The sequence below is a fragment of the Seriola dumerili genome, unplaced genomic scaffold (genome assembly GCF_002260705.1).
Source record: "Seriola dumerili isolate Sdu_G_001 unplaced genomic scaffold, Sdu_1.0 BDQW01000331.1, whole genome shotgun sequence".
Lineage (NCBI taxonomy): Eukaryota > Metazoa > Chordata > Actinopteri > Carangiformes > Carangidae > Seriola > Seriola dumerili.
Genome location: NW_019174586.1, coordinates 9,182,586 through 9,207,092, shown reverse-complemented (window position 1 = coordinate 9,207,092; position 24,507 = coordinate 9,182,586). Strand labels below are relative to the sequence as shown.

Sequence of the window (24,507 nt, the reverse complement as noted above, 5' to 3'; positions counted from 1 at the left end):
CCAATTTTCATACAGCTGTTTACTTACCAGTCTAGAAAAAACGTTGTGAGTTCAGCGTCAAACTTTTACCCTCCTACTCGCTGAGAGCTGTCTCCAGAGGTGAAAGCAACCCCCTTGTTTTGCCTCTATTTCTATGAGTTCTTTTCTTCTTCTGAAGTTAGCATGCTAACCAGCTAACTCCAGCCCTGCCAGCCCATCTCGTCACTGTAGCGTCCAGTCTGAAGAAGTAGCTGCTCAGAGGACGTATTATAACCTCTTGTACTTTAAACACGACGATAGCTGAAGATCTTGTCAAAACTGGTAAGTAAACAGCTGTTAATGCTAATGCTTGATATGTAGCAAAAACAACTGGGGCCTTCGTGTACAAGGCTGATAAAACATGTAGTTAACACAACTACACGAACAGTTCGGGAAGAATACATGTACCGTTACACAGGATGTATACAAGACGTTTTAGGCTAACATTGGTGTTGGACCTAAATGTTGACAATAAGCAGATCATTGAGAAAACTTTACTTCAACACCAGCAACTGAGCAGGTGAGTGACAGTAAACGTCCTCAGAGCACTGCACAGCAAGCAGGGACGGAAAATGTTGAAGTGAAGGTTACATTACATAAATTAATGCATTTTATCATGAATTCTTCAAGTACACACACAGAGCACATGGCGGCACATTCATACATCATAGACACAGAAACGTAAGTAATCTTTAATTGAATCACTGAATTGAATTTTACTTTAGATTAAATATATTTCCAAAGTTCAGTTTAAATGAAGGATATTTCATCATTATCTGTCACTTCAGAACATAATTTTCTGTGCCTGCCCCCCCTCCCTGCCCTACACACACACACACACACACACACACACACACACACACACACACACACACACACACACACACACACACACATATATTTCTATCTTTGTGAGGACACTCATTAACATATTGCATTCCCTAGCCCCTTACCTTAACCTAACTGATAATAAAATAAAAAACAAAGTTTAGGCTAAGGCACTGAATTCAATTCAATGCAAGATAATCACAGAGATTGATAATTCCATACACACCGTAACAATAAGAACAGAATTAGATGAACTGTCAACCTGTCAATGACGTACATGCGCAAAAAAAAACTGGTGAAACACACACACACACACACACACACACACACACACACACACACACACAGTTATCCGACAACATGTCAGCCATCATATGTCAGGCCAGCAGCAGAGATAACACAGCAATAACACAGCTCAGTGGCTCGCTGATGGTCAGACCACGGCTGGATGATGAGTCTGTAATCACATGGTTTCATATTTGACATTTTTCTTCTCCTCATCCCCTGTTTCTCTTTCTCAGTTTTTACCATTTAACTGCACCATGTCACTGTTTGAAATGTTGAACTGTTTTCCCAAGATTGTTGGAGAGGGTCCTCTGTCAGTGGAGAAAATTATAGGATTCACTGTTAGGAGTTAAAGAATGAAGAGGAAAACAAGGACAGGATGAGCTCAGACCAAAGTCTTATTGTAAGAGGTCTCCATTTCAGTTAGTCATCTTTCTCTATTTTTAAGCCAAAAGTCTTTTAAACAAATGAAACAGTCTACCATTGAAGATTATTGTGCAAGTTCTGTTTGAAGAATTATCACGAAATAAATACCATCATTTTAAAACAAGACAAGGTGGAAAAATCGCTCTTATTTATAGATTTTTCATTTGTTTTAAGAAAAAAAGACAAGTAAAGGAAAATAAATGTTGATCTTTGTGTTGTGGCAAACAGAAAAAAAGACAAAAACAACCTAAAACAAAGGGAACAACACGTTTTTGTTTTAAAGTTAAAGAAAAGAAGAAAAGCCAATATTATCGTAAAGTTAAAAACAAGATTCAAACAAGCCAGTGGTGTCATCAAGACGAATGAGCTAAAACAAGCTAATAATTTTGTCTTGTTGAAACCAAGATTATAACAGTCTGGTGGTCAAGGTAAAGCTACAGTAAACAATCATTGTAGTCAAGGTAAAGCATAGGCTGAAACAAACTAATAAAGTTCTTGTGTCTGTTTCAGAGAAAATTAAGCTAATACATGCTAATTTTTGTTGTCAAGTTAAAACCAAAGCTTAAATAAGCTTACATAGTTGTTGAATTAAAGTCTAAGTTGAGCAAATATCATCATCCAGTTAAAGCTAATGCTAAAACAAGCTATTATTTTAGTTTAGGTTAAAGTTGTGGCTAGAAAGAAAATATTCATAGTCATAGTCATAATTAGCTACAGAATACCACTTTTTCATTTTCACATCCCTCAGAAGGAAGCAAAACAAAAGAGAATTTCTATATCTGGAATAAAGTATTATTCTCCTGTCCCCTGTCTTTTCCTCCAGGTAACAGCCACTGATGAGGATGGTCCGATCAACAATCTGCTGCGTTACTCCATAGTGAGCGGAGACCCTCTGCAGCAGTTCATTATTCACCCTCGCAGCGGAGAAATCACTGTCCGGACTTCAGTGGACAGAGAGGAGGTCAGTGTGTTTCTGTGTGTGTCAAATAAACAGAAATTATCAAAGAAAAATGCCAGATATAAAGATTGATTTTATATTGTTTCATTTCACAAACACAAGAAATAAAGGATGATTGATTAAACAGACATAGACAGAAAAAGAAATGCAGAGAAACGAGTCAGAAAGTAAAAGAAAACAAAACAAAATAAACTGGGGGAAAAAAATTTACAAAAAAAAGAATAAAAACGAATTCACCTCTGTCTCCTCTCCAGATCACCCATTACTCTCTGACGGTACAGGCAGCCGATGAAGGAGATCCTCCTCTGTCGTCCGCAGTCCTCATCACCATCACCATCACTGACGTTAACGACAACCCACCGGTCTTCTCCCAGGTCAACCACAGTCTGCTGCTGCAGGTGTGTCACCCTGAACATCTCCACCATGTTTATCTACACGAGTACAGGTCACACTTGCACGTTACGTTCAGATACTGAAAGGTGGACCAGCAACCTTGTCGCCTTTTGACAACAAGTTATTTTTTGGGTCATTGTTGGCTTTGTTGCGATAGAGACAGTAAGAGGGAGACAGGAAAGTGAGGGAAGAGAGAGAGGGGATGACATGCAGCAAAGGGCCTGAGTCAGAGTCAATCACAGGCCGCTGCGGTAAGGACTGAGCCTAAATGGTGTGCACTCTACCAGGTGAGCCACTGGGGCACCCTCAACATTTGCAATTTCTAATGAAAAATACGGCACCCACGTGAAATGTATAGATCCAAAGATTTTACTTATTGATAAGGAGCCTGTTTGACCACATGTTCAGCTACTCAGCCCGTAACACAAACTGTGGTGAGCCCTTTTGTTTTCTGTTAACTTAAAAGTTACCTTGTTCAAATCCACTGAACATTAAGCTCGGCACTACCTTAAGCTCAGCATTTGAACATGTTGCAGTCTGACCTTTATTCTTTGGGATTCTATTTCTTTCAGATGAAAGTAATTCATGACTCAAAACATTGTACCCAGTGGCATATCATGAGCGTCAAAACACCCCCACATTTTGTTTTTCACTGCAAAATCCAACACATAGATGGCATCTGTTGAGCTGTTGTCAAATAGAAAGTGACAGGGAAGCAGGTACATCATGGATGAGCAGCAAAAACAAGCAAGTGAAAGCCTGGCTCAGGACTAAAGACTGTAAAATATGCAGAGAGTTGAATTACTCTCAACAGGGTGTGAGAGTCTGCTTATGTCTGCTCAACAGGATGGATGTGTTGCCATGGTGCTACAGCTTTTAAAAACTTTGATTTATAAAATCTGAATATGTTTCTTCTCCGTCCATTTTCATCTCAAGAGTGCATCAGAATGCTTCATTTACAAGTTATAAAAAATGTTTCATCCCATTTGACTTCTGGAAAAAAATCCATCAAATGCGTTCCCCCTGGTGATTAGAAGTACATTTTTTGCCCTTTAATTCTGTCGTATTAATTGATTTGACGCCTGTGGGACACCGTAGGCGAGTCTGACAGATTCTTTTCAGTGTGTTTTTGGTTGAGAAAAACAGCTTTGTTTTGTGTTCAGACACCAACCCCATTCATAGCCTGGAGCAGTTGAATAAAATGTTGGCACCCCACTGCCTGCAGTAGAAGGAAAACGCCAACCTCACACAAACCACTGCATCAACAAAAAGTCAACAAGCGATATGTAAAATAACAAATTCACCCAATGTGGCCTGTTCATAAGCTCCCGCAAATAACCCTCAGTGTCCAGAGGGGGGAAGCAGCAGTCGCATTCATGTGTGAAATTTGACAACTCAATTAAAAAATATAAGCAGAGGGGACTCGCTTTGACTCTTTGACTGAATATGAGAATAAAGCCAGTGTAGTTTGTTCACCTTTAGTGACATGAAAAAGAATATACGGTATTCGCCAAAAACAGCCATCAGTTGTGCCAAATCATCCTCAAGTAAGGCCGCTAACATCTGCCCACTCTGCTCCTGACTACATCATGAGAGTGAGGGTCAGGTGATAATGAAGACAGATGAATGAGATAATTAAAGAGAAACCACTAAAGATCAGATGTTCTCTATCAATCTGTCTGTCTCTCTGTAACATTATAACTTCTCCAACACACTCTGGTGAGATCATGCTGATCTGAAAGTGCCGCCTGATCATGTCTGCGGCGCCCAAAGCTCATTAAATCTGTGTGCTGAGAGTTCAAGAGTGAAACTCTTCAGAGCGGAAAAGCAGAGCAGTTTTTCTGAACTTCGTGGGGATCAAAGCGGCAGATAGCTGTCACGTTTTGATGCTCTGTGTGTGTGTGTTGCTTGCAGGACATCAGTGGCACCTTTTCACCTAAAACCTCTAATTACAGGGACAAGTGTGCTGGTGTGGAAAAACTTTTAACAGGCAATTTAACCTCCGCTTCTGTGTGTGAGAGAGAGTTTGTGTCACTGCGTCCTTCAGTGTGATGTAGGTACCCGTAGGCCTGTGCATACATACGTTTGTCTTCATACATGTGTGTTCATGCCGCTGGCAGGGCGATCACCACACTGTTCCAGCCACACCGGATGTTGCTCACTGACAATTAAAGTCACCATCACTCTACCTGCTGCAGCTCCCCCAGCTCTGAAACTCCCATCCAGTCACAGAGAAAGTTTGTTCACAAGCCATGGCGTTGGCTCTGTGTGGTGATGAATCCAGACTCTGTGATACCGTCCCATCTGCTGATGTCTGCCACAGCCAGCTCGGCCTGATGAAGAAAGCTGCATTAAGCAGATGGATGCTATTCAAACGGGGAAAGGAGCTGTCACTTTTTTTTGCAGGTGCTGCATGTCGGTGGCAGCATCCTCTCTTTGACTATTTGTCACTGTTGGATGCCCTCCTTTATGACTGGCACAACTGTTGCAGGGGCTCCGCATTAGGCTGCAGTCAAATTTCAGTATTTCACTAAAAGCAGCAGATGGACAGGTAATTCGTTCTATTTGAGAAAGTCCTGAAAGGATCGAGTGATAAATCATGCTGCATCTGTGTTGATACCTTTACTTCTGGAAATACTGACTGAAGTTTGTCTTCACTCCAGCATCCACCGTGACACATGAATAATCAATGTGAACGTGTTTCACCCCCAAATTTAACTCCACTTAAGTATTCTCTGTGCTGCACTGCGTCTGTCACATGTTTCTGTTGAGGAGGATGAATTAGAAAATAATATCATATCACAGGTATTTGTTTAACAGAGCAATACTGGAGTATATGAAGGATGCTCTGATGGTAACGGCTCATATTCACTACAGAGAGGATGTGATACATGACTCTGCCCTTTCCTCAGTACTCGGTCACAGAGCAGTGTCATCCTGTGCTGTTGTTCACCTGTAATCTAAGTAGACATACTACTACTACATACTATCTTATTAAGTTTGTTCTCGTGTACTATGGACAGTGATAAATACCAAGCTTTAAAACAGAAAGGCAGATTGCTTTCCACAGATGACGGTATGTGCCCTAGACATTTAAACTTAAACTTTAGCATATTTCTCCATGAACAGAAGTTAAGCGGTAAGTGAAAACTCACTGCTCAGACACCATGTCCAATCCTTAATTTAACATTTATTCTCTCCATGCAGTCACCCCACAGAACGACTCCCTGTTGTATCACACTTACCCCCTAGCACCCATTTTAGTCCCACACTAGGTCCACAGGAAAAACCTGTGCAGGGAAGGTGAATCCCCTCCATCATCAATGCCTTGCTCAGACCACTGACCTGTACAAGGAATCAAACTCCTAACCCTGACACACACGCTTTCAGTATTACTGGCCAAAAAGCTGCACCAGTGCTTTCCTCGCACTCTGATCTTTTCTTGACAAAACAGGACTGTGTTTTGTGCTGCGTGCTCTAATTGAAAGTTGAAAAACCCCAGTGGAGGTGTTGCATGTTTTAGTCCATTAACTCCAAACTGTGTGTACTTTATTGCTGCCTATCTCCCAAAGCCCGCTGTAAGTTTTTAGATTGATAACCTACATTCCTATTCAGTAGGCCATGAAAATCAACTTCCAGAGCTTTTTAAGATGGCTTTGGGTAGGTAATCCATCACAGTGAACAGACGTTGTGGTAAGAATAATGAATTTCAGTGGGTTTTTATGTTTTTTTTGTCCAGCAGACCACCTTCAGATCTCTGTTGTTGGAGCATTGAATGCACCATGTTTCCTGTCAACCCTCGACTGTCAGTAAAGGGTTAAAAATTGCCCTCCTCAAAAAAGAAATTGACAGTAATACAGTTGACTTAATGGCTAAAATATGCCAAACAATAATTGTTAAGTGTATCTGGATACTACAGCGGATTTTTAGTTATATTTAAAATAAATAACTACAAAAATAATTGAATTTAAAGAAAAAGATGAATTAATAAACCTCATCTCCCGCAGGAGGGCGAGTCACTCGGCAGCAGCATCCTCCAGCTGGTGGTTACCGACAAGGACACGCCAAAGAACGGCCCGCCTTTCTCCTTCCACATCGTCAGCGGCAACGAGGAACGCCGTTTCCACATCGACCAGGGTGGCCTGCTGTCACTTTCTGCTCCACTCAGGAAGAAAGTCAAACCCTACCATCAGCTCAAGATACAGGTCAGGAGGCTGTGAAAACAGTATATGATTTATACACAAGCTCCTAGTCGCTTGTCTGTCATCGTCCTTCTTACACTGTTTCCACCCAGTGGGAGATAAAAACAATGCATAGCCATATGTGTCAAATCTCAGTATTTCATCTTATGACTATAAAGTGAAAATCTCACAAATTGTCACACTATAAAAACAAAGTGTTTATTGTAATCCTGTTTCAGCGAGAAAGTGCTGATGCAGTGCAGAGTGTCCCTCGTGGCCTCAGTTGCTGCGTTGCTGACACTGCTGCTGCGAACACACTGGCCAACATTAGAGAAAGTGTTTAAATAATTTTCATTGCCAACTGTGGATCAGAAGTCGTCTGGCTGACCTCAAGAGTTACGTGGTGCTTTAGGTTCAACAATTTGCTGATTAATTACCAATTTGACTGCCAATAATTGCCTTTTCTATTAGTTCTGATTGGAAGTGGAGTCACATCTTCTCAATATTAGCATCACTAAGGACGGGCGTAAGACCGGTTTGAATGTCCAGCACTGTAAATTAATTTTACAAGTGATATTATAAGAAACCATTCAACCAGAATCCTTAAGTAGTGTCATAAAGTTTACTGTTCCATTTAGAAATAATAATTTATTAAAAAGGTTATTATGAGGTCACAGTGTTCAAGGCTGTTCAAGATGATGACCTGAAGGCATTTTTGAGCACAGCTGAATATGCATATCAGTGGATTGTATTGCATGGATTTCTTTTGGCTGGTGAAAATGTTTTTTGGGGTTTAAAAACTGCTGAGTTATGATATTTTGATAAAAAATAGCTGCATATTTCACCATATCAATGCTTTAAAAAAATCTGTTTTATCCAGGGATTCCCTCTGGTCAGTGTGTGAAGCATTTAGAGTATCACTAGACACAAACAGTTCAGAAGGAAAGAAGAAGCAGTGAAAGTAATCCAACAGCATTATTTCTATTATCTCTTTGTGCCTGTAGAGTTGTGACTCATGACCCATTAACTGATCAGATCATTTTTTCTTCTCACATTGAAGACGTTACACTGTGCAATGTTTTACCAGAACAAAGTAAAGGAGTGGATGCATGTGGCAGATTGTTGCTTCGTCTTATTTCCTACTCAGCTAATGATCTAGTGCAGTGGTTCCCAACCTGGGGATCTGGACCCCCACGAGGAGTTGCAAGATAAACACGGAGAGTCACATGACGATTAAATTGATAGGAAAGCAGAAATATACGTATTTGCAACACAAAATGAGGCTACTTTTTCAGACTTTCTTCTAATCTTTGCTTTTCTTCTTGTTAATAATTTTGCCTCTAAAAAGTATTCAAGGAAAAAACACACACTTTGGTAGATGTGAAATTCAATGTGAAATCCCTTGTGGGCATGACCCTCATGATGGGAATCAGTCTCTTACAGTTACAAAATCAATTGTGATTTTTCAAAAAAGATCAATATCGGTATATCAGTCCATTCGATCGTTGTGATTTGTACTAACTGTGATCGTTGCTCCGTTCAGGTGACAGACAGCGGTCATCCCCCCCTCTCCTCTATCTGTGTGGTCAACATCAACGTCACAGAGCAGAGCAAGTATCCTCCCTCTGTGGTGCCTTTAGAGGTCTTCATCACTACCTCTGGAGGGCTGTTTGCCAACCGGGTCATTGGGAGACTCCACGCTTCAGACCAAGACCTGCAGGACGTCCTGACCTACAAGCTGGTGTCAGAAAACCCGGATGGAGGAAGGTTCTCGGTCGACCTTGCTGATGGTAAGATCTGGGCAGATGAAAACCTGAAGGAGGGCTCGTATTCACTCAACGTCAGCGTGACCGATGGGAAGTTCAGCGTATGGACCGGGGTCAAAGTTCATGTTTGGGCAGCTGATCAGAAGGCGTTGGACTCTGGCCTAACGCTGCAGCTGGTGGGGATGTCACCGGAGGAGTTTCTGGGCGATCACTGGAGAGGCCTGCAGCGCAGCCTGGGTCAAGCTCTCGGTTTGCCCAGACAAGAGCTTCACCTGGCCAGCCTGCAGCAGCAACACGACACCCAGGTCCTGGAGGCCCTGCTCATCTGGAAGCCTCAGAGTGGACTCGTCCAATCTCTGCCAACCAACAGACTCGCAGGTGATCAATCATTGTTACAATGTGGGTCTTATAAAATACTTAATTGATTCCGATGTAAAACTGGTATTAATGTATTAGCACTGCATGATATTGAGAAAATATGATGCGTGATATATTTTAAATTATAAAAAAGCAACCCAAAAGGTACAAATCTAAATCAATTCAGTTTTTAGGAAGAAAATAAGGTTTTAATGGTTAGCCCAAACCTTCACGTCAGCAGCTGCTCTATGACAAAAATCTTCCAGTGAGTCAGTGTCATTGTGTCATCAAGCTCCTGGAGGCTTGAAGGTTTTAACTGTGAAAATCTTGTGTTTTTATTATGATTTCCACACCAAAGACAGAAATTTTTCTCTCAGACAAATTACATCTGTGTCTGTTTTATTACCTTACGAGATCAAGGGTGAGACAATAGCAGTCACTATAGCAACAAAAGCCATCACATACAGATGAAATACAGGAACAGAAGAAAGTCTTTTTTGCTCATATCCAGCAAGATTTTATTTATTTCAGTTTAGAAGAACTCAATATATATATTTTTTATTGTAGACTCCATTGCTGACAAACTGCACAAAAAGAAACAAACTAGAACAAGAAGAAATGCAGTATTTTCTTTGGGATTTGGTTACATTTGGCAATTCCTGTGCCAAATTGGATACACACAATTTTCACACTTAAATTTCAGTTGGAAACCAGCATGCAGCAACTTTAAATACTGGGAAACTCTGCAATGCAGGATTAAACCTCTTTCAAAGGACAGCAAGTTCAGGAGCCACAAGTTTAATGAGTCTGAGCCCTTCTGATATTTCACCCTGTTGCAATGTGGACAGTGTAGAAAGTAGAAATTGTGATGATATTAAAAATATGAAATTGTGCAGCTCTACGCAATGTGTAGATTTGCAGAAGGCAATGATGGAAAGTTGATGAGATTTTAATGTTGAGGGTTGACCGGGACTGGAGGGATTTAACAATGATATGCAATAAACTTCTAGATTTATTTAATTTGCAGTTAGGCATCTTCACCAGCTGAGCCCTAGAACACACCAGCAATTAGCTTTTAATGGAAAAATAATAGCAATTCATACCAAACATATCTACTAGGCTGAAACACAGGTCATCGGGTCAGTTTCTACAATAGATGAAGACTCTTTGGAAAAAAATTTGGCAGCCATTATTTCTGACACAAAGGAAGTCCCAGTGAGATGAAGAGTCTCTTTGAATGTGCCGTCTGAAATGTTCCCTTTGATGTAGGTATTATATCAGACATCGAGGACTCTCTGGGCCTGAGCATCCTCAGGGTGAGCCACAACGGGTGTCTGGGTACCAGCTGTCCGCCACGAGGCTGCAGGAACGCAGTCCGGCTGACGGGAGAGAGACTGGGCCATTTCACCACCGCCAGAGCTGGTTACATCACCCCACAACACACCTGGGAGAGCGTATGTCCATGTAATGGTACGTGTGTGTGTGTGTGTGTGTGTGTGTGTGCGCACGCGCTTGAATGCGTGTGTGCGCGCGCCTGACATCTCATCTAACTGTGGATGAAGTTGTACAACGTAAAACCACTTGAAAGCATAACTGACGAAAACTTAGGTGAAGCCAGGTTTACTTCCACCTCCATTTTCACCTTTTCTTTGTTCCGTCATGATGGAAAAATCTTCTTCTTTTCTTTTTTTTATATCTTCATAAAAGTACAGCGTTATATAAGGAGATGTACAGTAAATTAAAGGAAAAAGCATATGCATTAAAAATAATAATAGACAGAACAGCAATAATGGGACAAAATAATAGAAGGAAAGACGGCGAAAAATGCAATGTTGTACCTTGGAAGTAACCATGCTGTATAAATGCAAACAAACCAGGATTTGCATAGTTACTACTGAAGCTCTATAAAATGACTGGGCTTGTCCAGATTGTAATTTAAATGATTTTTTATCCATCAATGCTCTTGTGCCGCAAGATCACATCTTTTGAAAGTCTCTGTCCCATTTCCACAGTACATACTATATAATTGTATACAGCATGTACTATTTGTTGTAGTATAATTATCTTTGTTGTTAAGTGTTTTTCCAAAGAGTAAACTTTTTTTTTCTAAGATTTCCGGAGCTTTTCCATCCCCATCTGCAAATTTATTTTACTCTTTTTTGCAGCTGCTGTGAGTAGCTCCTCCATGACAGTAGCGTGTGTTTGTTAACAGCACACTGAAAAGTCAACCGACTTGAGTGTGCAAACTGATTGTTTGAGTATACTTAACTGATAGCGTGGAATTAACATGGAATATGGATCTGTGACACAGTGTGCAATTTTGCAACCCCCCTCTGTAATCTTGAGTTGAAACGAGATGCTTTTTGAGAGGTTTGGTTTCTGTGATGGTTTATTTTGTCTGGTGCTTTGTACTTTTTTTAAACTACAGCGAGCAAAAAGAAGTGGTAACTATATAGTTCCAATGCACAGAGCAACTTAAAGGTCGGTCATTTCTTTTAGTAAAGGGCTGAGGGGATGAGGTGAGTAAATGTCATCTGGTGATGTAGCAGCCTGGAACAGAAGAAAAAACAGCTAAATACTGAATATGAGCATCAGTTTGGACTTTCTGAACACAAAAAACTTCTTTCAGCAGGTGGTTTAGATTCAATCATCCCTTTTTAGCAGAGCACAATACACTTTTCAGGCAACTCGATGACGATATCTGTTGCTGCCTGAGTTCAAAGAGCCTTCGTCTTCATACCAGTTGAAACTGGTGGAGTAAATCCCCCAGATTTAATTTAAGAAAGAGAACATCTGAGATGTAAATGTGGGCCCACCGTTGTCTTCGATTACAGCTGACAGCACATCTGAACCGCTGATCAGTGGCGCCACCTCGTCAGATTGTCTTCAGTGATTTGAGTTGGCATTCCTGAGAGTGAGGATTAGGGCTGCAAGAACAAAATAAAAGTCAGCTGGTTTTCTCCCAGAGATACACTTAGTATCAGCTTGTTTGGAGTCCTTTTCCTCTAGAACATCTTCTGAACCGATATCGCAACAATATTTTGACTATATCAGAGACTGTACTGCTTTGGATTTAAGAGTTTCTGAGGTTTGGGGATAAGACGGTGGCGTTTGAGGAGCAGAACTGACAAGAACAACAGACATTCAGTCATTGGTTCACTGCAGTTCCAAGGTGGAAATACTCAGTCATGGTGTGGGCTGTTTAATTTGCTCATGATATGTCTTGTATTGTATAAAAAAAAAACCCAAAAAAAACACCATATGGACATGTTAACAAGAATAAAAGCAGGATTTTCATTGGAGGAGGAAAAGAGCCAACAATGAGAAGAAATTAATAGATAACTGATTTGTATACCTGAATACATTTACTGAATAATCAATATACAGTTTGTATTCAAGTCACTTTTTAAAAATAGGTCTAAAAGTACCCACTTACCCTGGCATGACTTTTCACATATTGTTGTAAATGGCCAGCTATTGTGTTATTCATGAGGACAAAACAGCACGCGCAGTATGTGATGATCAGTTGAGTCATTTGTTACACACAAATGCCAAAGATTCTCTGGTTCCAGCCTCTCAGTTTCGAAGACGTGCTGCCTTTCTCTGTTTTATTTGTTTTGATCTTTAAGACACCAACAAACTTTAACCAAACTGGTGTGTTTTCTTCAGAGAGCGGTGTGGATTCAAATCCCCCCCCCAAAAAAAGTTGTTTTTCACCAGCAGACTTTGGGAACATGTTGATACTGAACCTTCCCACAGGCATCATTAAAGTTTCATCTTAGAACCACAAAAAAATCACAGGCGAAGTTTTGTCTGAAGACTAATACGCTCCCTTTACTGTTGGAGTCATCACTGGTCCGTCCATTCATGAATTCACCCATCCTTCATTCAGTCCTTCCTCCCCATGTTTCTACGCTTGATACTTAAACTTGTTCCAGACCCTTCACTGATTACTTTGTTGTTTTTAATTTGATTTTTTTTGTCTTTGTGAATGTAGTTTTTCAGCTTTTAGCGATTTTCCAGTTAAAAAGATCAAACAAAAATTAGAAAAACATGTTTTTTTTTATTTTCTGTCTTCGTAGTCGTTTCTGTCAGCAGCGTGTTTCATCTGCAGACTCAGCTGTCACATTTGGTCTATTAAGGTGAAGGTGGAAAAACAGCGCTGCCTTGAGGATTTGATGGAGATTAGTTGTTGTTGTTTTTTTAAGACACTTTATCCAAGATAGTGTATAAAGATGTTATGTCACCCAAAGTAAACGGTAAATGGACTGCACTTATATAAAGCTTTTCTAGTCTTACAGACCAGTTAAAGCGCTTTACAATACTTGCCACATTCACTCACATATTCATACATCACATATATTTATACACTGATGGAACAGCAGTCAGAGGCAATTTGGAGTTCAGTATCTTCGACATGCAGACATGAAGAGCTGGGGATCGAACCACCGACCCTCTGATTAGTGGACGACCCGCTCCACCTGAGCCACAGGTAGAACTATATAATAGATATTAGAACTAATAGATAAAGATAATAAAACTATGGGTGTGGAAAGAAAAGGATGTTGAAAAGAAAACTAAGAATATTTTAGCCTGTTGATTCTGTTGGTTTTTTTGTTTAATAATTGAACAGGGACAATTATTTTCATTATCAATTAATCTGTCAATCAGGTTTTTGGATTAATTAATTGAGTTCTGAGTGTAAATGTCTGTTTAAATGTCTAGTGTGAACAACAGTGTCCAACCCAAAGATATTTGATTATAAATAATATAAAACAGAGCAAAACAATCACTCGTCACATTTGAGAGTCTGGACCCAGTAAATATTAGCAGAGAAATTAAACAATTAAATGATCGTTACAATGGTTCACTGAGTAATTTGATGTCAGTTGATTAATCTATTCATCATTTAGCTTTGGATAAAATAGATTGAGGCAAAAATAACAACGGAAAGACGTGAATATGAATGTGTCTGTGTGTATGTATTACACGTGACTGTGTATGCACAAACAACTTATAGTGTAGGTGTACTGTATGTGTGAGTGTGTATGTGAACATTGAATGAAAACATCATATATCTACGAGTCTTTGACTGAAAAAGGATGTTGTTCTGTGCGTTTGACCTCCACTGTTAGTTTGTTGCTAAAGGAGGGGGTCATGTCTCCTTATATATTTTTTAATTGGCAGATTATATCTGCAGAGAGCAAGGCCAATTATGCATTTGAATACAGTGTATTGTAGTACAAAGAGTTGTGTTAAAATATACAAACCAGCAGAGAAGAAACTCATACAGGTAAGACGAGCACAGTTTAGTCTGACTTTTTAGTTTTTTGTCTACAACTCCTGTAATGTACATTGTGAGGTAGGTGTGTCAGCTCACAGTTGTTGTTTCTGTGTTTCAGAGTCGGCGGTGAGGTTTGATGGGAAATCCTACCTGAAGTACCTTCACAGGATGGACGAGGACAACCAGAATTTCAAACTGTCACTGAGGTTCAAGACTTTCCAGGAGCAGGGCCTCATTGTGTCCACCAACAGCACCAACGACTGGGGGGTCTTACAGGTATTTCTCTCTCTGAGGCTGCGTTTCTTAAGGACAGAAAACAGGATTTCTCTTGAACTGTTTGTGGCAGATGTACTGTTCTCATGGTTTCCTTAACAAACAGATGCTGCTTTATTGTGTTTGTTCCCAGACTTCAGCCTGTAACAGAGTGTTATTAGTACTCTTTCATCCAACAGCTGTTCTGCTGTAGTTTGTCCCTGGAACACACTGGGTATACGACCGTACGACCGCAACAGTTTAGTTTAACCTCCTCATTGAGATTTTTTAACAAGTAAATACACATTTAATAAACAGTTTAAAACACATTTTAATACAGTTTAAGTGTTAATTAATGTAGTTGTCAACAACTTGAACTGTTGCCGTAAAACATCCATAAACAGAAACAATGAATCACAATATAACATAGTTGTAATAATATAAAATGTCTTCATAGGAGAAGCTATAATTCTTTAGAAATGCTTTACATTATAGAAAAAATTAAATGTCCTGATATCTGCCCATCACTGCATCATGATGTATTTTAAAATGTTTCATTACTAATTATAAATGATAGACAGTGGAGGTTAAAGTAAAGTGTTATGGCTTGGTCACATTACATAATGTACCTGCAGCAGCAGAGAACAGCTGCCTCATTTCCAAGAATTACACATTTGTTTTTTGAATACAATGTTACACAAAGATAAAACACAATTACTGAAATGATTTAAAAGTCATTTGGTCCCAGTGGAGAAAGACAGGTGTGCTGGAGGATATCAAGTTAGCTGTGAAGCATAAAACCTCAAATGAAATTTATAGTTTTTAAGCTCATTCAGTGGTGTTGCTAGTGGCAGTTCATTTGCAGCAGTATGTGTTGGCTCTCAGCAGCACTGCAGCATTCATTTAAAACTGGTCCAAGGACAAACCAGTAAACAAAACATATATGTCAGTGTTTTGTTCTGTTCATGTGAGAGAAATTGCTCTCCTCATTGTGTGTTAGTTGGAAATGTCACAACAGCTCAGGACAATGAAATGACAAGAAATTGCAGAGCACAGGGAACAATTCAATTACAAATACAGGAACACGAAAATGATTATTTTCATTCATTTGCGGGAAGTGTAAGTATTCATTGTGTTCTCCTCTGAGCGGGCAGTTGATTTATTTTGCTCTTTGAGTATTGCTACTGCAGAGAGATTAAATCTCTTCATAATTTTCAGACACTGTTAGTGTAATGTTGTTTGACACTAATTTACCGTCAGAGCGATAAAATCTGAGAGCTGCTGATTAAATCTATGGGGGTTCTCAGTAGGGAGCAGCAACAATGAGTGACGCTTTTCAATATAAAATGTTTCCAGCTCAGATTCATGTATACTATTGGATGCTCTACTTCAGCTGTGCTAACTGATACCATCTCAAATGTCAATATTTTATTTGCTACTTGGTGCCAGTTGTCATGTTATCAGTACAGGTGTCATGCTTTTTGAATTATTTGATATGGTCTTACATTGCGTCTAATCTGTTTGTCCTTTTCTGTGTTTACTGCAAGCGCAGATCCCAGAATAGCATGACACTCTTGTGTATATGGTCAACACTGTCAGAATCACACAGCACCTGTTGACTCCCTGAAAAGGGACCTGATTTAAATTTGTTGTATTGTGGCAACGCTGACATTCAAGACAATGTGCCCTTCTTCACCGTGAAATAGCAGCTGGGCGTCTTCACGTTCACTGCTGATAAGAAAAGTCGACGTGAGAGTGAGAGAGTTTGTTGTTAGTATTTTTTTTTTTTTTAAACCCTGCTGCTTCTCTTTTACCAAATCCTGCAGATGATCACGTGTTTGAGCATATCCTGCATGCCTCCCCTTTATCTCTGCATGGCAGATTGCTTCACGTGTTCATGTGCTAGATGCCTGACTGAATATCAGAGCTGGCGGTAAACTCCCGGCCCGCGCACTCATAAAAGTTCCACATTGGATACTTTGGTCTGCAATATACGTCTGGTTAATTATTCCCCCACTTTTCCAGTCTAATCAGCTCATTAATGCCTTTTTAACTCGAGTAGTGACAACTGCTGTTGGCTATGAACGTAGCATGTTGCACATTTCCCTCAAAATGCACACAGAGGGAACCAGCAAGACTTCTGCAGGAGCTGTAATGAAAAACTTGCTGTCTTCCAAGATTTATTGACATGCTTTTTTGGAATTGTCAAGGGAAAGAAAGATTCATCTCTGCTGTGCCATATTAAAGGGACACGTTAAAAGAGAATAATGAATTGTTGTATTCTTTGAGAGACATGAATAATTCTCTAAACAGATAACAAAAAAAAAGGCTTGATATGGCCTTTAATGCTGCGTGATGCTTCCCCTTGTGGGCTCTGCTCATTTGTGTGACATCCGTGTGCACTCGGTTGGAATATTCAATCATCTTGATTCTCGGAAAACTTCAAAAGCAGCATTCAGTCTTTCCCAAGGTTCTTCCTCCTGGGTTTTGGATCTCAGCTCGCACATGCAAGAATGGGTCCCTGCCTGATTTATTGTGAGGAGAAATGGCTTCAAAAAGAATTTCTATGCGTGGTCATCTGAGAAGTCCCTCGCCTGGTTTTTGTGATGACTTCAGAAAAACTTCCTGGAGATACAAGGCGCTATTTGCGCACTCTTTCCCCTTGGGACAGGAGCTACCGCATCTCTGTGGCTTTTCATATAACCACAATATCACATTAGTATTCTCCATCAACAGCCACATCTTTGAGAAAGGAAAAAAAAATACAACTATAAGTTCAAACCTATTTGCTGCTGGTAATTCCGCTTTTATTTCTGCACACATCTCACTTGAAGTCATATTTGAAACAAAGATGGTGGCTGCTTGAATGAAAAGCCACTGTGACAGGCAGAGAAAAAGAAGTAAAGGTGACTTGTCAGTGGAGGGAAAACACCATCCTTGATGAAGAGTGACAGTTCAGACCTGACAGCAGAGCAGTTTGCAGACTCGACAATGAACAAAGACTTGGATACACGCTGGTGTGGAATCAGTGGACCAACACTCAGTCCTCATGCTTGCTGCAGTAACACAAAGTGATTGACTTTCATGTCGATTCAGGCTTTTATCTTCCCATGACTGAACAGGAGGGAGTTCATTGCCTTGCTCCAGGACACATTTTATATTTATATTTATATTTATATTTATATTTATATTTATATTCAAGAGAGTAAAACACATGGCCTTTCATTAGTGAACTGTAGAAATGAGCTTTAACCTTGCCAGCAGCGTGGCTCTGTCATTCAGTCTCTCTGTCAGTCTGTTGGTCCACCACTTTGTTCCAGACTGAAATATGTGATGGATTGCCATGCAGTTTGGTTCAGACATTCATGGTCCCCAGAGGATGCATCCCTCTGACATTGGTGGTCCTCTGACTTTTCCTCTGCCACTACCATGAGGTTGATATTTGTGGTGTTAAGTGAAATATCTCTCTAACATTTGGATTGCCTTGAAATTTGGTCGGCATTCATGTACGCCTCAGGATGACCAAATACCTGAAACTAAGGACATACCTATCAGCCTCAACTGTCCTTTCTGTTTAGTTAAGTCAGTTTAATTTATCTAGCCAATATAACAAATCACAGATTTATCACAAGAGGCTTCACAATCTGTACAGCAAATGACACCATCCACCACCCTTGATAAATGGTCTTACCAGAACTAGTCTACCAGACTGGTTTACCAGAAGGCCTCTGTTCCTGTCCCTCAGTTACCCGCTACTGGACTGAATGACTTCCCATCTCCATTAATGAAACAGTGAATGCAGACATGCACTCAGCCTTATTTCAATTTTATAGTAATGAGCATGTAAATGTAGCCGCAGACACCAATGCTATTCCCATGTTACCCAGTTTTATTATGTACAACCACAAACCAAGTGAGCTGCTCAGTGAAGCTTTAATCACTACAGAGGTGCTGTGCTGGCTCCTTCATTCACTCAGCGTTATACCTTTGTTTGTGTGTGCACATACATCACATGCAAGCAGAGTACACCAGTGTAGCAGCCGTTGTTGCATATTGAACTTTGCCCAGCAGCATTAAAGCTCCCTGCAGGAAGCTCGCAGCAGTTGTGTTGGTGATTTATGGAATCATGAAGCACTAATGCTGTGGAGCTCCAGTCCCTGTGGAGTTTGACTTGACACTATGACCGTGCAACATCAGCTGTGCTGATACTGTAAAATCCTCGGTGCGCCAAACTATGCTATCTCTCGTCAAATATCCAGCATAAATCACACCAGAAGTCACACTAAGTCATGTAAAATAGATTAAAAGACAAGCGACCAGCACCTCAGATGTCTCAGGGTTTTCACTTGTTCTTGTGCCAGTGCTTCAGCATCTTCCCATGATAAGCCAGAACAGCCCTCATCTCCCTCCCCTTTCCCTGTGTGCTGTCATTGATCCATGAGAAGAATTTTGCAGGTCTGTCCCTCCAAAATGCCCCCCCCCCCGCAGAGAATCAGAGAGAAACCTCTTGCAGGGACAGAGAGCAAACCAGTATTGCTCAGATAACGGCCTGAATGCTGAGCAGCCTGATCATGTGTAACACCAGAAAAGTGGATAATAAAGAAAACAAAACAAAGAGGCAAAAACTCATCGTCCTGCAGCCAATTAAAGAAGCAGGAGCCAAGCAGATCTCTATCAATAATGCATCACAGCCTTTGGTGTCCAATGGGGTGATGCTTTGCAATTTGCAAAATACACACTCGATCTGTATATTTAATAGGGAAAATATAAGGAGTCTTCACTTACATAAAGAAAACATGAATAGATAAAAGGTACAGGAAAAAGCTGCTGCCTTGTTAGTTTGTGAGAATGCTGAGCGGGCAGAAATGTTAAGGGGCTTCTGCTGACGTTGATGAAATGCTGAATAAATGTGTGTGACTCACTGTGCACTGCGTGGTGTTGTACACAGGGAACATCAGCGACATGGGAAGCTAACAACAGATTTTATTTGTAACACAAAAGACTTGTCAACAAAAACACAGCCATGTTTATCTTCTTAATGCAGGCTGAATGTAAAAAATTACTTCAACAAGTTACTGTAGTTGCTGGAATTGATTATATTTAGTGTTTTGAGTTTATTATTTGAATCTGTTGTTTCACTCTTACTCAAAAGCTTATGCATTTTTCATTTTGGTTCATAAAAACTGACCAGATTTTGTTATCTCCCAGTACTAATGAGATTTTATGTTAAGACCAGTACAACACAAATAACAGAAGCCCTGAGTTGGTGATTTACTTCAAAACCTGGCTACTTCTAAACATTGTTTCAGCAACAGTTAAATATCAGTATTTCAACACAAAGTAAGACCTATCTACCAGTTAAATATGCTCATTTAAAAAACAATTATGTAACCCAAACATCTAAAAAACCCTTTCAGTTTCAACACTATTTAGCCCCATTTCAACTAGACGTCTAGACATCTTCTGACATGTAAACCACCTAATCAATGCTTCTGGGGGAGTAATAATACCGACACTGAACACCACCAGAAAAATTCTACAATTGAACAAGCAAATCAATATAACAAGCACTGCAACATGATTCGAAACCATAAAATAACAATGTCTAAAATGCATGTTACTCATGTCAACTGATTGCAAACAGAAGATGACAAATAGGGATGTGTTTAACGCACCGGATATTTGAAAATGTCAAACATTAATATCTGAATAGTTTGGGTCTTTGAAAAGAAAGATTTTTGACTTGGTTATTTTTAAATCAAAAAGGTTTCAGCTCTGTTACCCTGTAGGTAAACATCCATACACAAGTTAATATCACTGTGAATAAATACATAAAAACAATATCCGTGATAAGCACTTATATTTTATGATTCAAAATGACAGTACAAAACAATATTACCTGAAAAATGTATTCTCAGGTAATATATATAAAAAATATATTTTATTAAAAAATTGACTTAAATTAAAGTTACAGTTGTGGTGGTGCCAGTGGCACACCACAAAAACCATGGCCCAGTACATATGCAGTCTCATTGGGAGTAACTGAAACCAAACTTATCAGGAAAATGAGCACTTGAACATACACCAGCATGAGAAGAAGTAACTAAAATGACAGAAACCATCCTTGGGAAAAAATCATTTGACGTTTCCTTTGATTTTCTAGTTTGGCTCATGTCCCATCTGGGTTTATAATCTATGCTACAGCCAGCCACCAGGTGGAAATTGGGATGTTTTGGCTTCACTTCTGGGGAGCTGTCATGTCATCCATCTTTATATACAGTCATTGCTTTCATGGTATAGGGTTAAATTCATTCATTAAACCATAACATGAATGGGGACCTCTATAAAAACGTTTGGTTCTTATCTTGTTGTGTTAAAGAATATGTCCATAGTTAACCCTTTGTTGACTGACTTGTTTTCTGTCCTCAGCTGACCAGTGGAGAGCTGCACTTCAGCTACAGTTGTGGAAGAACACCCCCTGGTTCATTAGTCATCAGATCTGATCCAGTATCAGACGGCCGGTGGCACGGTATCCTGCTGGAGGTCAACTCCACCACACTGAGGCTGACACTTGACGAGCAGCATCCAACCTCCACCACCCTAACTGAGCCATGCCGGATGATGCATTCTCATGGTGCTTTGCTCTTCGCTTCACTCGCTCAGGACTCTGCTCCAGAGGTCCATGGGCAGCCGCGTAGTTTCATTGGCTGCCTGGAGGGCCTAGAGTTCAATGGGGAGCCAATCAGAGTGGGGGACATTGCAGAGTGGACAGGGTCAGGGAGCAGGAGGGTTTTTGGGGTGTACCAGTGCTGCAGCCGGGCAGGAGCCTGTGACAATAACCCGTGTCAGAACGGAGGGGTGTGTGAGGAGGACGCTATCGGAGGTGAGTGCACGAATAACGAAATGTGAAATTTGTTTGTTCTTTTTTTTACTTACATTTGCTACTGATACTTTAAAAAATAGAATATGTTTGTGAGCTCTTTTTAATGATTTATGTCTTAAGTAGGAAGAAATGGGCATGGGGCTGACAGCCACTGACAGAGTAGGGTAGTCAGAAAGTGCTGAGACAAACACATTGTTTACAATAAGAAAAATATAGAATAACACATAATAATTTATCCTTGAAAATATCCTGTCAGGTACACCCCTGTAAATAATATTCAGGTTGTTATTGAACAAGGAAGAAATAGTAAAGTACAGTAGCTGCCTAGCACAATATATGTTAATTTTACGGCTCAATGGAACCGGCTCAGTGAAAAGTTCTTCAGGCTGCAGTCCATCCTGTTATTCAGAGACGAACCACAACTCTGCCATGAAAGTTTGACCTGAAAATCTTATCCCACCCTTGGCCCTTCATGTTATATGCATGCTTATTGCCGTTTTAGGTTACCACCAATTGGTCAAATACATCAGTTCTTGGTAAAACACAAATGTTAAAAGATTGGTATCAGGAAGGCTTGCAGTTACAGTTTTTTTTTTTTTCATTATGTGTCACAAAAGAGAATGTCTGGCAGCTTGACTTGGTATTTACTCAGAATTGCAGCTGATAAGCACACCTGCAATTTTACAGATAAAAGAGCAGGAGCTTTAAATTAATATTATTCTCACGAGTCTCTGTGAGACTGTGGAACTCAGTTGTTTTCCAGGAAGGTGGATATGAAACCAAACATAAAGCCGGAGGAGATACAGATCTCTGTGCTTTAGAAGAACAGTGTAAACAAAGGAATCCCAAAGCTGTTATCAAAAACCAGCCCGTTTCTTTAATATAGGTGTGCCTGTTAGGTCACTGAACTACATAAGTCCTTATTCTCCTGTAGTACAATAAGAAAATGTCCACTGTTGCTTCATGGGCAGAAGGTTCCTGCCAGGTATTACTTTTCTCAGGACTTTATTCATCATCATGTCAAATCACATTTCAGTCAAGCTTTGGGCACAAATTCTGGGGTGCGATGCTGAACAACAAATAAATATTATTTCCCAAGAGATTCCTCCCGGTCAAGGAAATTTAAGCAGACATGTAGCAAAAATGATGTAGGCTGTGGATGTTTCCTTTTTTTTTTTGCAGAATATAAAGTTGTTCCCGTCCTGTTTTACAAAGGCTTCAATTTAGGTTGCCCCCAAAGAGAGTAAAAATAGATGTGAAGTAAAAGGAAAACACAGAGCAGATGAAAACAGTGAGATTTAACTTGTATTCTTCTTCTTATACCAGTTTTGGCTTTTTTAGGTCTTGGCTTGTAATGTCAAGTTAACAAAGAAACACCACAAAAAGATATGTAAAAAAAAAAAAACCCTTCAACCAGCAAACGGTCATCCCCAATGTGACATACACGAGACATGTGTAACATAAATTGTCATATATGGTAGGATAAAATGACTCCTGTCTGTGTTTAAGAGGAAAATGGGAGTGGTGTATGACATCACAGGCAACAAATATGTCAAACACTACATTGGTAAGATTGTAAGAACCCTGGAACCCAGACAACATCAGCTGTCTATAAAATCCCCAAATGCAAACCTAGGAAATATAGGTCCACCTATTATCACAAGACCCAAGACACCTGGACCAGAAACTAAGCAACTACTTTTGATCACCATCCCTTAAATTTGTTTAAGGTAATATCTTTGGCATTTTTGTACTGCAGTTTCCTGACACATCAGCACACACAATACACCAATACATATAGATCGGTGATAAGCAAATATCGGTTCAGGTATCCCACCTTGGAGCTTAAAGTATTTTGTTATAAAAAAACAAACAGATTACAGGTTACTACTAAAGTGACTCATTTCAGAGATTTTCACACAGTATAACGTTGGTGGTTCAGTTCTCGGGCCTTACACGTCAGAGTGCCCTTGAACAAGACACTGAACCAATTGTCAGTGTAAGTCTCTCTGGACAAAAGCATCTTCCAAATGACTGTAATACAATGAAAGCAAATAAGCAGAAGGATCCCTCAGGCGGGCACGATATCAGTGATAAAGCTGTTAATAACTGGTTTCTTTCCAAACCGTCACCAAAATGTTTTTAAGTTATTAAGCAGAACTGATAGATCGTCCTGTAATATGAAATAATGGATTTTTTCTTAATGCAGCAGATCTTGCCAATTTGATGATGTGTAATTGTTACATTGTATTTCCTCCTCCTATGGATGAAGAAATTGGTCTGTTTCTTCTTCTCTGATGGTTTTCTCCGTGTGTGGTTGTTGAATGATAATGCAAAATGGCAAAACATGATGTTGATGTTTTACATCATTGAAACTATTTGTAACTCTTTTGTAGCTTCTGAACTGTTTGACCAGTTATCAGCAGGAGGAAGAAAAACAACAGAAACATTGCTGTTAAGCAGTGCTGAAGTATTTTAGGGTTGATTTTTCCCTTTAAATATCAAGCACACACTCGTGTTCTCCGGTTAGATCAGGTTGACCTTTGCTTTGATTTTTTTTGCTGCCTGTAAGGGAGACTTGCCGTGGCTTTGATCAGTCGCACTTGTCTCAGACATTTGGATGTGTTTTATTTGCTCTGTAGAGCCGCGCTGCAGGTGTGCAGGACTCTTCCACGGCGCCCACTGCAAGCTGCCCGACAACCCGTGCGCCTCCCAGCCATGTGCCCACGGCAGGGTGTGTGTACCCAAGGCTCATGGTTACATGTGCAACTGCTCTCTGGACGACGCTGAAGCACGGTAAATGCACACATACACATACTTTGTTTATTCACTGTTTTCAATCAGTAAGGTAATTTTAAACATTATTTTTGCTTAAA

The 24,507-nt window shown here is 40.0% G+C and overlaps 1 protein-coding gene across 1 annotated transcript in view; it reads left to right on the top strand.

The window, feature by feature from the left end:
• fat2 (FAT atypical cadherin 2) overlaps window positions 1-24,507 on the top strand; it is a 138,173-nt gene that overhangs the window by 99,709 nt on the left and 13,957 nt on the right. The window contains 8 exon segments of the mRNA XM_022760174.1: window positions 2,381-2,518; window positions 2,770-2,913; window positions 6,916-7,113; window positions 8,633-9,233; window positions 10,482-10,682; window positions 14,615-14,772; window positions 21,178-21,631; window positions 24,274-24,427. Coding sequence (XP_022615895.1) covers window positions 2,381-2,518; window positions 2,770-2,913; window positions 6,916-7,113; window positions 8,633-9,233; window positions 10,482-10,682; window positions 14,615-14,772; window positions 21,178-21,631; window positions 24,274-24,427 — 2,048 coding nt within the window.